Here is an 18,820-nt window from a genome sequence, read left to right on the forward strand (position 1 = left end):
TCACTGTCACTGATTCCAAATCCTGAAACTCCCTCCCTAACTGTATTGTGGGTCTGCCCACAGCACACGGACTGAAATAGTTCACGAAGGCAGCTCACCACCACCTTCTCAAGGGCATGATCAATAAATGCTGACCCAGCCAGCAATGCCTACATATTAGGAACGATTTTTAAAATTCCTTTTGCAGTGCAGATTTTGTATTGGTGTGACTTCTAGAGGGGTCTCCAAACTCTTGATAAATTGTCATTATATTCCTGCTAAAAGCTTTGGAATAACACTGTTCAACAACTTCAAATTTTGGATCTGCAAAACGCACTACAACATTTACAATGCTGATATATTTATTTAGAACCCCATTAGAATGTGCTGAGAGTGGAGCCCTTTAAAACTAAGCAATTTGCATGTGTAAAATCTTGTTAACTTTGGCTACCACTCCTCAAGTAATCTGACATTGTGAGCCTCATTTCCCACTATGGTGTCACTTGGACGTGAGCAGTTTATATCAGGATTCTGGGATTCCAAGAACACCTGTGTTGAGAAGTCTGGATTCTCCCTGGATTCTAAACTTGCTTATCAGGAATTTGGGCAGATCTACCCTGCAGTCTCTATCAATTCATTTTCATTGGAGTCATTTGTGCCTCTAAATCTCAGGCCATGGGTCACATAGAGACAGAGTGGTGAAAAAGGCAGTTAACAAGCTTTCTTTCATTGTTCAGTCCTTTGAGTTTAAGAGTTGAGATGTCATGTTGAATTGCAGTGGACATCGGTGCCCCTTTTCTGGAATACTCTGTCCAGTTTCTGGTCACATGTTATAGGAAAGATATTATTATGCTGGAGAGTGTTCAGAAGAGATTTACCTGGGTATGAGAGGTTTGAATTATAAAGAAAGGCTGAATAAGTTGGGACCTTTTCATTGGAGCGTAGAAGTTTATAAAATCATGAGGGTTACAGGTAGGGTTAACGGTAGGTGTCTTTTCCCTAGGATGGAGAATTTCAAAACTAGGGGACATATTTTTGAGGTGAGGAGAGAAATTTTAAAACTAAATGGGGGGCAGATTTTTTACAGAGGGTGGTTTGCGTGTAGAATGAACTTCCTGAGAAAGTGGTAATGCAGGTTTACAACATTTAAAAGACACGTGGTTAAGGATATAAATAGGAAATGTTGAGAGGGATATGGGCCAGGAACAGGCAGATGGGACTAGTTCAATTTGATATTATGGTTGGCATGGACTGGTTGGACCAAACGGTCTGTTTCTATTTAGTGTGACTCTGTGACTCTAAGTTAGTCAGTAATAAATCCAAAAGGAAAGGAAAAGCAATTTATGTACCCAAAGAGTGGTCAAAGTGTGGAGATCACTATTACAGGCGTTGTTGAGGTGTATGTCACCTGTTTTGCTGGGTTCCCCCTGTTTGCCATCAGTCTGTGACACATTGCTGGATGACCATCGATGGTAAAGAAGTAGAAATTAACAGACATCGTCTCGCTTTCTTTAGATCTTTGCAGAAGCAAATTAGACAAGGAAATGAGTGAAATGGGAATAGAAAGATGAAAAGGCAGTGATGCGGCAGATTCAAATGGAGGGAAACCTTTCTGGAATGTAAACATCAGTACAATCTAGATGGACCAAATGGCCTGTTCCTGTGCAGCACACTCTGTGTAGTTCTGTTATCTGTTTTCTGAATGATCACCGTCATGGCTGCTTGACCATCAACAGTAACACTTGCTGCTGGCAATAAGCCTTCAGCAGAACAGTCTTGAGACATTGATGTTTATCGGTCATTGAGCGCAGGATGATGTACTCACTACACATTGTACAGTACATCCCTTTTGAGACTATAAATAAAATGAAGATGTTTGTCTGGTTAAACCGCCGGGGAATAGTTTGTACTGCAGAAGGTTGCTCTCCAATAAGAAACGAGCTCCCCAATGTCTCAGATGAAAGGTTTCTGTAAATCCGTTCCTGTATGTAAAACATCTCGTAAAACTCCTTCTCCTTCACGGCCACTCTTATCTGGAGAGTGTGAAGCAGTTAGCTGTACAAAAGCAAGAGACTATTTCCAATTATATGTTTTTATAAAGTAGTAAGCTGGGTGTGTGAGATCTTCATACAGAGTCTTCCCAGATTTTCGAAATATAAACACCCAGCTTTACAATTACTTTGTGAATTATGTCCTTCCACACAAGAATTGAGAGTATTTTAAATGACAGTGAAGGATTATTGGTTATGAGTCTCACTGGCCATAGCTTGGAAGGGATTGTGCCAGAAGTATTGATCTAGCTTTCAACTGTGCAATTTCCAATGTTTTTTCAAATTGTCTGTTGTAGTAACATATTAAGTAGGGCTGGTTACAACGCTGTATAATTTAGTTTGATGAGAAAACATTAATGCGTCGCATTACTGATTTAAATTGGGAATCCAATAATGTTGTGACATTCAGGGTTTTCTCCATTGTTGTAATCTATCATATCACAAACACAACTTTTCCCTCCTTTTACAGAAATACTATTTTTCAAACACTGTCTCGCTCTTTTACACATACTCCTTTTGAATACATTTTCTCCAAGCTTTTACATGCAGTCCTGCCTTTTAAAATGCGTTCTCCTTTTACAGTCAATCTCTCTCCATATTTACACACATTCTCCCCCATTTTACATATTCTCTGTCCTATTTACGGTCTCTCCTTTCACGTGCACTCTTGCCTTTTCACTCTTTGTTTTCCTTGCACATATTCTTCTTCTCTCTCTTTCTCTTTCCTTTTGCACACATTTTTCTCTCTCGCTCTCTCTCCTGCACACATTTTCTCTTTCCTTTTGTACACATTCTATCCATGTCCTTTTGTGTACATTGTCTCTCTCCATTTACGCACATTCACCCGTTCCTTTATGCACACTGGCTCACTCCTATAAGCACACTGACTCTGGCTTTTATGTACAGTGTTTCATTTTACAGAAAGTCTGCCTTTTCTGACACATACTCCTGGCACTCTGTCTCTTTCTCTCTCTCTGGCTCTCTGTCTCTCTCGCTCTCTGTCTGTCTCTGTCTCTCTGTCTCTGTCTCTCCCTTCTTTAAGACATGCATTTTCTCCACTTGTACCTACATTTTCTGTCTAGTTTGACAGGTACCCTCTTCTTCAGCCGTCTCTCACCGCTTTGTTTTAAAAGTGCTCTCTCGCTGCTTCTGCTTAAGCGCACTGCAGGTCTTGTTGATAGGCCCATCAGACACAGGTTGGGAATCACAGGCAAACACTCAGAAACTCAGAGTGAGACATTTGTGCACAGTCACCTTAGCATTATTTGTGTCAAAATATTGTTAGATTGAAGTAGACTCATGAAGTATTCATCGTGACGAGATTAGGCACTTCGTTTTCTTATGTGGCCTGAAGTGTATTCATTAGTGCAAACTAGTGCTAGACAAATTGCTTTACTTTTGAGGCAGACGGCCATTATTGTGCTATTTTCTCCACTCCTCAATCAATTTTAGTGTACTGCAGTTAGAACAAAAACGCATTTAAGTATTTAATAAAATGTGAATTAATTAAAAGAGAATAGCATTTTATCTCTGGCCTGTTTTGTCTGTTGAATTCCATATGGGAAGACGTAATTATTAGACCTTGAGATAGCACTCACTAAAACAAAGGATGTAAGAATGATCTTGGATCAACTGTTTTAATTTTCTGTGCACTAATTGTGGAGGAGAAATGACAGCCTGGGTTATGTGATAAAACAGCAGTAAATTCTGCAGCTGAATATATTTCTATTAAAAAACTGCTGTCAGGGACAATAACTGTGTCATAATATGAAGTGCTAAACAAAAATCACTTTCTGCAAAGGAAGTACTTTCTAAAAATGAGAATGGCAGATGATTATGGCAAATGATTTGTTACCACGGCCATCTGTTCTGCAAACAGAATGTTCACTACCTCTTAATGTTACACTCTACAGGATACGAGTTTAAAAAAATCACAGCATCCATTCAGGGGGCTCATGGGGGCGGGGCAACTAGGGACAGGCATTAAACACAGCCATACCAGCTTTGCCCCCGGCCGAGAAGTAATTTTGAGGAGAAGGTGTGGAAATTCTCAGGATACTGCACCGCAGCACATCATTAGCAAGACTGACAGTCACATCAGCTGAATCCTGTTTTTAACTCTCCCTTTTCCAAAAGGGAGAGATCTCTGAAGCAGCAGTTGCAATTCTTAGTCTGTGCTGATATGACCTGGCATAGCTCGGCTCATGATGGAGTGGGGAGAGCTGCAGTTCGGCAGAGTGCTGGTGAGCTGGTAGCTGTGATAGCTGGAGATCCCAAACTGAATTATTCTGCACTGGCCTGAATATTGAAGCGGTCCTGTCACAGATCAGAACTGCATTCGCTATGATGCCTATTGCTGTTGAATTGCACGCCAACACTAAAAATTCAGAATTTTAAACCCATCTGTTCAATGGAAGCCAATAGCGTATGGGTACAACTCACTGTGTCACTCCTGTGTTTTGATGGTTTCGGTATCCCAGGTTTTCAGGAATTTGAATGCAGGAGTTTCAGGCCCCCACTTAATTCTGACTGAGAAATGGGCATCAGCTCTGCCTGCGGAAGGCAGTCATGAGCAGCAGCAGGCTAGAAGTTACTAAAGTCAGTGTTCATTTTGATCACTTTGGTCCAGTTTCTTGTAGCCTAGAAGCAGCAGGATTGTTCGCCCTCATGGACCCAACAGAAAACACTACAGGGCCTCCATAGCCCTCAATATCCAGCTGGAGGCCAGTTGAAAGTCTTTGCCTTAGCACCAAGACTGTGTTTCCATGGTCACCAGAAGGACCAAGCTCCTGACATGATCGATATTTAATGCCTTTCACCAGCATCGACATCATCCCAGTAAACTTCAAGCAGGAGCCAATGCAGTGCTCTGTAGGTGTGGCCCACCGAGGAGAGAAAATGGCTGCATCCTGAATTGAAATCAAAACCTGTTGCATTCATATTTAAAATAAAAAAAGTCACCTGATTAAGCTATCAGAATGGTAGTCAGAGCCATGACAAGCAGGTAATCAGAGAAAACTTGAGATTCATCAGAAATTAGTGCAGTTTTAGCTACTTTCAGATATTATGTACAATCACTGAGTGAGGTGATGCAGTAGTTAGCCACAATTCAAACTCCGTGTCAGTACTTCACTAAACAGATAGAAAACTTTTTTATCTGTCTGCAAAAAATCCCATGAATTAAACTAAGAATCCCTTTCAGTCCATTGCTGTTTGAGGACATGACACCGATAAAGGACTGAAAAGGTAGGATGAAGCCAAGATAGTTACATTTTCACTTAAGAGGCAGTGATTGGGCCCTTTTGTTTCATCGGCATGTCAATTGTGTGGTTTTAGATTGAAGTAAAGGTAATTTTTCTATAACAAGCTGGCTGTGTTCTTGTGCAACCTCGCGTTATAGAAAAATTGCACTTTAGAAGCTGTGCTTAAAGTGTTGGCAATGTAATTGTATTACAGCCAACGCACGTTTTTAAAAATCGTGCTTTAGAAACACTGTCCCAAATTCATCAGTTGCATTCCAGCGAATCCATGTTAATGAAACACATATAGCAGAATGGCCTGTAAGTAATTTTGTTTCCAAAACAATATATCTCTATTTGAATATTTTTGATGAAGCTCAGAATGTTTTGCTCTTGGTGCAAAAGCACTAAACTAACCGGTTAAAGGGGAGTGACATGCTCAGATTTAGAGCTCATCTGTACTGACTGCTGGTTTCTCAAGGGACAAGATCCCCTTTTGCATGGCTCTAAATCAAACCTGTCATCATGCTTTTGTTTTGCTAAAGCTTGCCTTCTGTACTCATACAGAGCAGTTTCTGTTATTTTAGCTTTGACGCAGCTTTCAACCATGAAAGCTTTCTACAGTTGTCATCTCAGGTTAAATGTTACATATAATTTAAATGTTTTGAGTGTGTGGACAGGGGTAGGAGAGAGAAGTGTGCAGACGTGGGTCATAGAAAGGGCTGCCTGCAGGCAAGCGTGGCGGGAGCAGCTGTCTAGTTGTGACACCGTGTGCGCAAGCTGGGAAAGGGAGGGCAGATATTTAAAAGATCTTTATAGAATTCCCAATAAGAGCTCACTTTTGAATGTACATGCCACATCCAAGCAGCCTCCAGAAGTATAACGACTGAAATACTTTTGACAGAGATGATAATTGCTGATTGTTAATGCGCTATTGATTTCATTACTTAGCCCTGACATAAGGATGTGAGCAGTGCAAAACTGCCCAGCAGTAGCCTCAGTAACACTTCAAAGCACCGACCTCTGAAATCATGCACCGATTGTTCGTTTCCTGATAATTATTCATCAGAATGCCCTCCCCAGTGTGTATCCACTGGCTCCTGCATTGAGGGGAGCGGAGAGTACCAGGTGCCCCCCCCCGCAGTTGGTTTTGGGGATATTTACAGCAAACTGATTACCTGGGGTTAGCCCTCTTGCACTTGCACTATTCGGCAATGAGGCCTCCTAGCGTCAAAAATGTACAGTATGTGGGGCTCAAATATGACTGTCCAATAAGGAAGAGTCAGGCGGAACAGCTTGCAGAAATTATTCTCCAGGACAAGGAGCAAAAAGCACAGTAAAAGAAAAGCACCTTCAAGATCAGATGCCTGAGCTTGACTGTGTCCACAGAGGTCAAAAGAAAATGCCATCTTTGTGTGTTCATTAGAAACCATTATTGCACCATTAATGAAGCTAGCTAATGTACATGATAGTTAGCTTATTATTGTTCTTCAGAATTTAAAAACATTCTTTAGAAGAGCTTAGCATGCAGAAAGTTTCTATCATGTTAAACCTTTTCATTTTGATCTGCATAACACCAGAGGACAGCAGCAAATTGGTTTCTTCACTTGGCAGGGTTTGAATCCATTGCTATTCATTTTGCTTTTTAAATACCTCGCTTGTGCATCTTTTGTTTTTGATAGTGGTAAATAAAGCTTTGTCGTTAACCATCACATATCAAAACCCTCATTTTATCTCTCCTCAGGTCCTCCCATGCCATCCTCCTCTTCCTCGTCCAGTCCATCAGCCATTGCGCAGTCTGGTTCCCCAGTTTCATCGCCCAATGCCAATGGCAACCAAAGACGGCTGCTAGGCAACAACAACACTCAGCCGGCTCATGAGTCTGACACAGATGATGAGGAATACAATGCAAATTCATATCTAGCTCAGGCCAGTTCAGGCACAGTGTGTGTGGCCAATAATGGTAAGGAATTGCCTGCATCTATCAGCTCCTCCTGCCTCTTGGCACCTTCTTACTTCTGAGCAATACTTTCAGCTGGAAGAGACTTAGGAGCACCAATCTAGGTGATAATTAACCTCCTAGCCTCTTACTAAACTGCTCTTGTCTGCATTGATTCCTAACACGAAGCTTTATTGCACGGCAAGCCTCCTCTCTCTATCTGAGTGCACGACTGACCTCCAACCTGTTGTCACTTGACCCTTTAAGGGCTGTGTCAAGTACTAACCCCATTTTGTGAAAGCACATTCAGATCTGAGTTACAGACAAGATAACTCGCCCCTAACTGCTCCGCTCCCCCGCTGCCTTGGCTTAGCATATTTAGCTGAGGATTGCCATTGCCAGGTACAGGCAGATGTGGGAATTCTCCAGCAGAGCCAATGAGGCTTCCTTCAGCGGGCAGTGAGGGGAACGCATACGAGGAAAAATCGATTGGAGCCTGTTGGCATTTGCCAGCTGTTGCAGTTAAACAAGATGCTTCAAAAATCAAGAAGATCTTACACAGCTATTGGCTTGCTGTTTGAGGAAATAAACCATTGAAGCATTCTTTCATACAACGCTGTCGGATGTATTCGATCTGAATGGAGCCCGCAATAAAAAACCCCAGTCAGGTCACTCTTGGCTGTTTTCTCTTTCTTTCTTTGCAATCTAATTCTCTTCCGGGAATGCAGTGATTACTTATTTTAGTGCATGACTATTATTATCTGAACCACAGAACTGGGAGCCTGGTGCTATTCTGGTTTCGCTCCTTTTGGAAAGAAAAAGACACACTACTTTGCTGCAGATTTCTGCTCACTAGTGGGGGACGATGCAGTGTTTTGGCGATATTTCTAACTTGACTGTGGATAACACATCCATTGTGCAGACTTTGCTGCCGCTGTTTTAAGTCTGTGCCTTTTTGTTTCCAACGATTGGGCATTTTGCCGAGTACGTCTGTCACCAAGGCGACTTGGGGAGGGGTTCACCATCAGCAATCAGATTAAAATATGAAATCACTTTGAGAAACCTGAGATTGAAGGAAATGCAATCATTGACTGGAGCTGTTGTGGGTTCTGACCATATTCACTGTAACCCTGCCCTTCCTCTTTATCCTGCCTGTCTTTATTTTGCAAGTGTGATTTTGTGAAATATTGTGTTTCGAGGTTAAATGTTTGCAAGCTGGGTATTCCTTCATGCGCAGAGGTATAAAAACTAGCGTATCGGGCTGGCATGAGAAATCAGTGACAGTCAAGCAAATTACCTGAAAAGAGAGTTATGAATAACTGGCATTTATGTATCATCCTTCAGGCTCTTTTTGATATTTTTACAATCAGTTAAGTACTTTTGGAATTAAATCATCGTTTAATATAAAGGAATGCAATAGCCAAGAATTGCTCTGCTCGATAACATTGGCCAGGGCCATCAGAAGAGCTTCCTTGTACTGCTTTGAACAGAGGTATAGTATTTTTTTAATATACTAGAGAGAGCAGATAGGGCCTAGGACTAGCAGCACATTCAGAAATTTAGACTTTGTGCAATACAGCACCCTCTCAGTATCACATCGACCTAGATTATGTGCTCACGCTACTGGAGTGAGACTTGAACACATGACCACCAATAGGGAGATGACAGTGCCACCACTGGACCAAGCCTGATAACTTTGCAATATAACAAGAGTGTCTCTTTAAGAGCTAGATCTTGGAACGGAGAGTAAATGGTAAGTACTGGAATTCTAACATCATAGCTTGAGAAACAGGCGGGAGCTCAAATGGGGAAGTCTCCTGTTCGTCATGGTGCATAGAATCTCCATTATGGATCAGCGCAAGAGACAGAAATTGCTCTTAGCAAATAATCAGCCGTTGGCTAGCATACTGCACACAATCAGGCTGGCTTGAAGGGATCATACCAGAAACAATGGGAAAGAGCTGTTTAATGTTGAACTCTGGCATAATGGGATTGGACATTGGCACAGGTTCTCATTCATGGGTGATGTGCTGAAAGGATCTTTGGAACTTTCTTCCTGAAATGGTTGAGGGGAAAGAGTCTGTGAATATTTTTAAGGCGGAGGTAGGTAGATCTTGTTAGGCAAGGGGTAAAAGGTGTTTGGGGATGGGTAGACAAGAATGCGGCAAGGGGTAAAAGGTGTTTGGGGATGGGTAGACAAGAATGCAGATTTGAGGTTACAATCAGATTAGCCATGATCTCATTGAATGGTCGGGCAGGCTCATGGGGGCCATGATCTCATTGAATGGTCGGGCAGGCTCATGGGGCTGCATGGCCTACTCCTACTTCTTTTTTATGTGTTTGAATGTTTCAGTTTCCTCTGTCTATGAGTGGTGAACTAACCAGTCAGGTAACAGTGCGCCTTAGGCCTTGCCCCTATCCTACCCCCGATCAAAGAATCTCAGTGGGACAGCGAGGGCTTAAAGCAACCAGTTTTTGTAATATGACTGGTAGTGTAGCTTCAGGGCTTACTGCCCTGTAGACATTGCTTTTGGATATTTTATTAACAAGATGTGAATCTGGAAATGCTGATAAGTCAGGGAATGTTAGACAGAGCACTCTCAGAATGAATAGCAGAGGCTGGAGTGAGGGGTAGGGGAGGGAAGGGCTTGAAAAATATTTACCTTCAGAAGTTTTAGTTAAAAATGTTTTCTATTTCCTTGTCTTTAATTTGAATCCATGATTTTTGAATGTCTTTTTCTGACACACATTTTGAAGTAATATTCTGAGTTTACCTTGTCTCTACACCATTGAATATTTTATACCCTCCACAAAGTCCCCTGGTTTTACTTTCTGACTTTGAAATAATATTTTGAATCATCCTCGTGCATCTGTGCATGGTTTAATATTTGATAAGTACCTCAACAAGATCCCATTAACCCCTTAATCACCTTCTTTCTAAACAATAGATCTGAAGTATTTATAATTTTGACCCACAGCTCACCTCTTTGAGATACAATTGTATCCCTTCCCAATTCATGTCGATTTGCTTGTTATGTGTGCTGAGAGCTAGACACCACACTGTGATCTTGCCGTGCAGGGCACTGTGAAACTTTAGCATGACCAATTGTTGTTTGTACTGTTCTGCTTTGGTGATATATTGCAGAACACTATTAGCATATTTAATCACACTGTTGAGAGATTGAAAGTGACGTGCCTCTCGATTATTTCCTTTCTAATTTCCCTGTGCTAATTCAGTGCTGATTACTGTACACTTAATTTCCACATTTTGTGACCTTTGTGCGATACCGTACGGTTTGCTACGTGAAATTTAATTTGCCACTTGACCAGTCGCATAAATGATCCAAACCCAGATGCTATTGCTACATCCTTTGTCTTGACTAGTGTTCCTGCTCTCAGGAAATCAGAAAAACAACATTTACTTTTGGTATCCAGCTCGTTAATGTAAATTAAAAACATCAAAATTCTAAGCGCTAATTCCACACTCAACACCTCACTGCATTCCCGACCTCTCAGCTCTCATGTGTGCTCAGTTTCCCATTGTTTCCTCTCTGGCCTCATATTCTATCAACAACTTAACAATCATTTGTCCTAACCTGGATGTTCTGGTTGAAGAAGACATTTTGTTTCCCAAAAGTATATCTTATTCATAAGATTTGCACAAGTACACAAACATCATATCTTTACAGGGAAATTGAGGATAAAGTGGTGATCTTGAGGAAATGCTTCATCCTTGCCCAGTCGAACCTATTCATGACTCCATGCCCACAACAGTGTGGCTTGCACTTGTAAATCAGCCTGAGTGAGCAAACCAGTTTGAGGACAGTTAGGGATGCCCATGTTGCATGAAAGTAGAAAGAAAACTTCAAAGTTGACACAACATAAATTGCAATGTAGATCCACCTTTTCCAATCCACTTTAGGAGGTGACTTACAACACTTGTCATTCTCTGGTGTGTACAGCCCAAGGTGTTTCACATGGGCTTTCAGCCTGTTAGCATCCAATGACAGCTTGGCCTTAGGCAGTGGCTTTCCCTGATGAACCTTTCTAATTGATGCCTCAAGCTTCAATATATGCCCTCAGCAGCTATTCCAGGACCTGTAATGCCATCATTGACAGGGTAAAAAGTACATTTGACCAGAGCTTACATCTGTGCCATTCCAACCAGCCCATGCCCTCTTTGCACTGAAGGACCAACAGATTTAGAGGAAACCAAAAGGGGGTCATTCTCCAAGTTGGGCCTCCAACAATAATTGAGGTTTATGTTAGTGATCATCCCTGGGAACCAGCCACAGAACACAGGGTCCTGTGTTCCAGAGCTATTCGGGGGGTGAGCCTCAACAAAAACCACTGTATCTCTTCCCAAATTTTCATGACAGAGGCACATTCTAACAGGAGATGGACGATGGTTATTGTCTTTGCGAGGGCAGTTCAGGAGAGGAGTGATATCCGATGTGCGGGAAGGATCTGTAAGAATCTCACTATTAGCAAATCCACACATTGGTGTTTGTTGGAATATTGTGGTTGATGAGGCATTCTGCCAGATAATTTTGACGAATCACTTCGGGGAACTATCTGGCAGGAGGATCTTGTGGTGCAGTGATAGTGACCCTACCACTGTGTTTAAGTGCAACCTGCCACAGACAGTACACTTCTTTTAGCCCACTATTGATGACATTGCGAAACCGTCACGTTAAAAATCCACGCAGTTTTTACAATCACTCATGCAGTGCAAATGGGAATCAGGTCAGAAGCCATTTTATGCCAGACCATTTCTGTCACACTGTGGAAGTGTGCATTCAGATTGGCCCCAAGACTCAGTCAACAATTCAAAGTTGTTGTATGCTTTTGTTTCATTCAAACTCTTTAATGAATGGAGATGCCAGACATTTCCGAAAGACCAAATGAATGGTATCGATGGGAGTTTTGTTTGCGAAAGGTCAAAAAGTTAGTTATTAAACAGACTCTTTCCCTATTAATTCCATCCAGCTGTTTATTGTTGCAGGATTGTTGCACAATTGAACTGCTGTTATATCCTAACTGATGAAACAAAGTATATTATTTTCCCAGATTTTAAAGGCAGGTTTAAAAAGTAATAGTGACCTGGGCAGATTCACTGCAATTTTTGAATGTAAACACTACAAGATAGTTTTTCTACCTTGTTGTATTTGTCTGTTGGGGAATTGCACTCTCCCACCCCGTCATTTTCCACCCACTAAAATTAAAGGAAAATTATGTGCTGCGGATGTGCAATTTTCCATAACATCAAGTCTGCCAAAGGCAAGAAAAAACTCTCCTGTTTGTTTCCTTTCTCTCATTCAGTACTCACCGTTGTCTGGTTGCAGCTCAATTACATTAAATGTCCCTTTGACTCCTTCAGAATCCAAATCTAACCATTATCTTTGCTGCATGATTTCAAAATCCTCAAAGATCTCGGATGCAATGCAGACATCGGAGATTGCTGCTGTTTAAGGTCCAAAGGTTACTGCGCCCAACCCTTCAGGACACCCAAGTGGTCATGTGAGGACTGGGTTAACTCCCCTTTGGACTCAGGCATGAGGTTCTCTGCAAGTGGATAGCCTTCATTTTACTTTGAGTTGGATGCCTACAAGTGCCCGTGCAACCATATCCTGGCACAACGTCATTGGCATAAAAAAACAATTAAATTTATATAGTGCCTTTCTAAAGCACTTTACAGAAATACCTTGGAAATGCAGTTATTTTGCCATATGGAATAACAGCAATCAGTGAGCAGTCATTCTATTTCAAAGGCCAAACAGGTTAGGACTGTACTCACTGGAGTTTAACAGAATAATAGGTGATCTCATTGAGATATGTAGGTTTCTCATGGAGCTTGACAGCGTGGATGCTGAGGGGATATTTCCCTTTTATGGGAGAGTCTGGGACTCAGAATAAAGAGTCACCAATTTAAGATTGAGATGAGGAGGAATTACTTCTCTGAGGGTTGTGAGTCTTTGGAATTCCTTGCGACAGTGAGCCATGAAGGTAGAGTCCATGTGTATATTTAAAGCTGAGATAGATAGATTCTTGATTAGTAGAGGAATCAAGGGTTACGGGGAAAGGGAGGAGTGTTGGATCAGCTATGATGCTATTGAGCGGTGCAGCAGACCTGAGGGGCCGAACAGTCTACTCCTGTTCAAATTTCTAATGGTTCTGATGGTCCAATTTAAGTGATATTAATCAGGCCTCTGAGACATTTATAGTGATTGAGTACCAAGGTGCAAATCTAGTGAATTCATGAACCCTTTCGTGTCATGAGCTGAGGACAGGCCCTTTGTTTTTAATCATTTTTGCTGTTTTCTTTGATCTATATTTAATGCTGGTTAGCCAAGTCAGCACACCCAAATCTGCTCCCACCCCTGCACTGTCATACCTCCCCTGGCTCAGCCTTTGGCACTGCCAGCACTTTTCACTCACTGCTCCCTGGCACTCTTCCACCCCTGACCCTGCTCATGGCACCACAGCCAACACACCACCCCCACTTCCCCACCCCACTAAGCTTACTCAACAACACCCCGCCCCTCAAGACACACCCACTGGCACTTCTCATTCTCCCAGATACTGGCGCCCCTAGCTGTCCCCACCATCTCAAATACTGTGTGCAGCTCTGGGTCTCCATATCTAAAACTGATTGGCCCATGTGACATGAAGGGCGTACAATGATGAGAGACTGAGTGAATTGCCTTTTTATTCTCTGGAGTTTAGAAGAGAGCGAATCAATCTTATGGAAGCTCACAAGACTCTTAGTAGGGGTTTGACAGGGTAGATCCTGAGAAATTGTTTCCACCCACTCCATAGCTCTGGTCAGGGGACGATCATTTCCAATTGAAATGGAGAGAAATTTCTTCATTGCAAAGCTTTGGCGTTCTCTACTCTGAAGGAATGTGGATGTTGCACTGTTTTCTGCACTTAAGGCAGAAAAGGATGATCTGTGGACTCTCAGTAAATCAAGAGGTATGGGGGAGTGGCAATAGCAAATCACCCCCTGAGAAAATTAGTCCAAGCTCTGTTGCAGTAAACCTGGCTAGCCTGTACATGTTTCACCTCCTCCAGGGTGAGTCCCAATCTTCCAGGAGCCTAAAACTTTCCATTGTGACCATTTCTTACGATGCATTCATCTGTGCTGTGCTAATTCTCTCTTGATGAGAATGTGGCACCAGGAATAAATAATTAATTAACCGTAATTATCAAATTCCCAATCCATATTACTTTCCCAATTTGCTACCTCCCCTCCCGTACAGCTGAGCATTCTGGATTTGGCTCTGGCTGTCGTCCCTAGAGGAATTATCACTGCCAACAGGACTCAGTCTGCCTGGCAGTCACTCAATCCATTTCTGTTGTCATGATCCTGATGGGAAAAGTACACTGGAAGACAAGCCCCATTATACAGATAGTGTCACATATATGGAATATATCCAGTTTAACCTCTAGGATGGTTAATGTCTACCTGTGGCCACTATCTACAATAAACAAAACTCACACCAGGTTTTGTAACTGATCAAGAAAACAAAAAATTACTTATAATGAACCTATCCTCCAACATGTGGCAAAAATTTATTATTAATTACTAATGACCAGACTTTTAAAATCTATTCAAGCACGCACATATTCATTCACAAATAGGATGAACAAGACAGATGAGGCAAACGAATCTTCAGAAAGATCATGGCTAGAAAAAAATATGAAAAAGGAACAATCTGTGGCTAAAGAGTCCATACCACATGGGGCTCTGAGGTGACTTTCTCAGAGTTCTTTTGGTTTTTTTGTGATGACATCACATAGTTGACGACTGTGGTAATGCTTAATTTTGTAGCCAGTCAGTTGGGCCTAGGCCTCTTGTTTGAGTTACAAGTTTTTGTTTTAAAGTCTTTTAATGCTGTTTTGTTCCACTCCGAGACAAAGAAAGGGAATCTGGAGGTCTGAATCCAACTGCACTCTTTCCTATCCAGTCCTGTGACAAACAGTCACTTCAAACCAATCCACAAGCAGTTGCTTGGTAGTTTTCTTTAACTCAATGACATCTGATGCCAGCATGTCTCATTAGAGTGTCAAATTCAGTTTCTCCCAAAAGTTGCAAATACTTCTACAACCAGTGAGTGAACACCACATAGTTTCACTTTGCATTGAGTTCTTACAATAAAACTGGTGCATTCTCTGCAACAAAACGATCCAACCTCCCAATTTCCAGTTTGCTGTTCAAGTGAACTATATATAGTCCACCTCCAAAAATCCTCCAGTGACAGTCTTTGGTGTTCAAGCTGCAAAACCCAGAACTTGAGCACTTTCAGCTGACAATATGTCGTCCATGACATGAAATACATCCTGAAATTCCCTGTGGTCCACAGAACTGAGTTGCCCTGCCATTCTTCTACTTCATCGGCAGCCAGTTACTAACTACTCACATAGGAACTGGAGTAGACCATTTTGCCCCTTGAGCCTGTTCACCTATCAGCTATTTTCTCGTTGTTAGCATTGTTTTATACGGAGGTTAGTTTAAATGTTTTCCTTACTATCTACATAACTCAATTCTATAACTCTTTAATTTCAACTTTATCTGCATTGATCTCATCAATAAATTAAAATTTGATCGCAATTCTACAATAGATTATACATTGCAGACAATATTAATTCGTGTCATGTAGTCATAAAGACGTACAGCACGGAAACAAACCCTTCGGTCCAACCCGTCCATGCCGACCACATATCCTAACCTAATCTAGTCCCTTTTGCCAGCTCTTGGCCCGTATCCCTCTGAACCCTTCAAATTCATAGACCCATCCAGATGCCTTTTAAATATTACAATTGTACCAGCCTCCACTACTTCCTCTTGCAGCTCATTCCATACACGCATAACCCTCTGCATGAAAAAGTAAGGTTTATGTATTGTCAAACAAACTTTTTTTTGATATTTTTATACTAATCAGTTGATCTAACTTACATTATAAGTTGGTTAAATTAAATACTTACCTATAGACTTAGCCCCTTGCATTCATTGTAGATTTATTCCATTAGTTTGCAATGACTCACTTTAGAGTTTTATCTCTCTATCTATGTGCCAAGTGCCTGTTTACCCCAAATGCAGTCCAGAACACTGAGAACTCTGTGGAGGACAGTGGTAGCAGCCCTTAATGGCATTTTGTTTCACAGTACAGTATATTATTACTTGTATATAACTGTGTAACAAACACTGTTGGTTAGTGCTCCTAGCAATAATAGTTAAAATTATGCTTGCAATGATTTTTTTTGTTAATTGTTCAGGATGATATGTCTCCTGTGTTTTCAAATGGTTTGGTGTGGAAATCTCAAGTTAGAAAATTTTCAACAAAATTTGAAAAAGTTCCTGCATTCTGAGGAAATGCTTTCTCTTTTTTGCATGGCAGGAATAACTAATTTAAAGACACAAGCCTTTGTTAAAATCTTAACAAATGAACTTTATCTAAGTTTGTTGATGCATTTGATTCTAACGTGGTTTCAATCTGCATCTCTTCATTCAAGCTTGAAATGATCCTTAATTAAAAAAGGAAGAATAAAAGAGAGAAATTTGCATTTATATCGCTTCTTTTATATACTCTAGATGTGCAAAGCTGCTACAGCCATTGGAATCACATTGAAGTATAGTCACTCTTGTTAGGTAGGCAAATGCTGCAATTGACTTTGCACACAGCAAGATCCCACAAACAGCTCCAGTTCCATAGTGGCACTGTAGCAATGAGAGTTCCTCAAATTGATGACTTGCTCATGAAGGTGTCTAAGGCATCAGATATATGTTAAAGTTTATGTGTGGAAGGGCATTCCACAGGGCTGAGGTGTTCAACCGTACCTTTATTAATTAGCCTGTTAACTAAATTAGTTAAAATAAACTGAACACCAAATGACCGGGTAATCTGGTTCCTTGGTATTGGAAAAATGATAACGTTCATTTAACCAGGTTAAATCTCTTCACCTTTAAAAATGTCACCTTGAATCCACCTAAGTAGTAAGAGCCCATATTTTAATACATAATCCAAAAGACATCCTTAATAATATTTGAAAATATTAGTCATGATTAAGATATAACTTACAGGAGTGGAAACCAATGCTTCCTGATGTTGAAATGCTCATGCTACCACTGGGCCAAGCAAAAGTGCTCATTGCTTATTTGTAGATGAACTTATTTAAGAAGTCACAAATACAAAAAGAATGATGATTGTGATAGGCAGTGCCCCTGAAGGATCAGTTGCATGGAAAATTATGAATAAAGCTAAAGGGGGGAGGGTTCAGCAAAAATTATAGAATAACTTGCATGGTGAAATACGGCAGAATCAGCAGTTTGTCCAGGGGAGATCATGCATGGCAAAACTGTTAGAATTCTTTGAGGAGATAATGAGCACGTTTTACAGAAGAAAGCCAGTAGATATGATCTAGTTATATTTCAAGAAGCTGTTTGATGAGGTGCTGCACAGCAGCCTGATAAATAAGATAAGAGCCCATGGTATTGGGGCAAGGTACTGACATTGATAGAGAATTGACTGATTGGCAGTAGGCAGAATGAAGATGGAGTTCCATGGACATCAGCATTAGAACCACAACCAGTCATATTATAGATTAATAATCTGGGTGAAGAAACTGAGGGTCTTGATGCTATGTTGACAGATGACACAAAGGTAGATGAAGGGGCAGGTTGTGTTGAGGAAGCAGGTAGGCTGTGGAAAGATTTGGACAGGCTAGGAGAGTGGGCAAAGAAGTGACAGATGGCCTAGAATATGGGAAAGTGTGAGTCACTGAGTCATGCAGCACGGAAACAGGCCTTTCGGTCCAACCAGTCCATGGCAGTAGACTATTTTTCAAATGGGGAATGCTTCAGAAATTTGAATCACAAAGGGACTAAGAAGTACTACTCAGAATTGTCTTAAGGTTGACATGCAGGTTCCATTAGGAGAAAGTGAGGACTGCAGATGCTGGAGATCAGAGCTGAAAATGTGTTGCTGGAAAAGCGCAGCAGGACAGGCAGCATCCAGGGAACAGGAGAATCGAACGTTTCGGGCATGAGCCCTTCTTCAGGAAGTTTCTTCATTCAGGTTCGATTGGTATGTTAGGAAAGCAAATACAATGTTAATATCCATTTCAAGATTGTTAGAATACAAGAACAGACATGTATTTCTGAGGATGAATAAGGCTCTGATAATACCACATTCAGAATATTGTGAGCAGTTTTGGGCCTCATATCCAAGGAACAATGTTTTGGTGTTCAGGTTCGTCCAGAGGGAGTTGACAAGAATCATCCTGAGGATGAGGGACTTGTCATATGAGGAATGTTGAGGACGCTGGGTCTGTATTTGATGGAGTTTAGAAGAACGAGGGGAAATTTGATTGGAACTTACAGAATACTGAGAGGCCTGGATAGAGTGGAAGAGGTGAAGACATTTCTACTCGTAGGAGAGACAAGAATCTGAGGGCATGCCCTCAGAGTGAAGGGACAATCCTTTAGAATAAGATGAGAAGGCATTTCATCAGCCAGACTCTGGTGAATCTGTGGAACTCATTGCCGCAAAAAGCAGTGGAGGCCAAATCAAATAGTGTTTTAAGACAGAGATAGATAGGTACTTGATTGG

General features: G+C 41.3%; 1 protein-coding gene across 26 annotated transcripts in view; it reads left to right on the forward strand.

Moving 5' to 3' along the window:
* The window catches only part of LOC122557375 (teneurin-3), a 2,612,756-nt gene that overhangs the window by 2,316,370 nt on the left and 277,566 nt on the right, over positions 1 to 18,820 (forward strand). For 19 of the 26 annotated variants that reach the window (XM_043705048.1, XM_043705023.1, XM_043705127.1 and 16 more), the window contains one exon: positions 7,014 to 7,232. The exons of the other annotated variants lie outside the window; for them this stretch is intronic. In XM_043705048.1, coding sequence (XP_043560983.1) covers positions 7,014 to 7,232 — 219 coding nt within the window. The remainder of the gene's footprint in view (positions 1 to 7,013; positions 7,233 to 18,820) is intronic. 26 annotated transcript variants of the gene reach the window in all.

The sequence above is a fragment of the Chiloscyllium plagiosum genome, chromosome 2 (genome assembly GCF_004010195.1).
Source record: "Chiloscyllium plagiosum isolate BGI_BamShark_2017 chromosome 2, ASM401019v2, whole genome shotgun sequence".
Lineage (NCBI taxonomy): Eukaryota > Metazoa > Chordata > Chondrichthyes > Orectolobiformes > Hemiscylliidae > Chiloscyllium > Chiloscyllium plagiosum.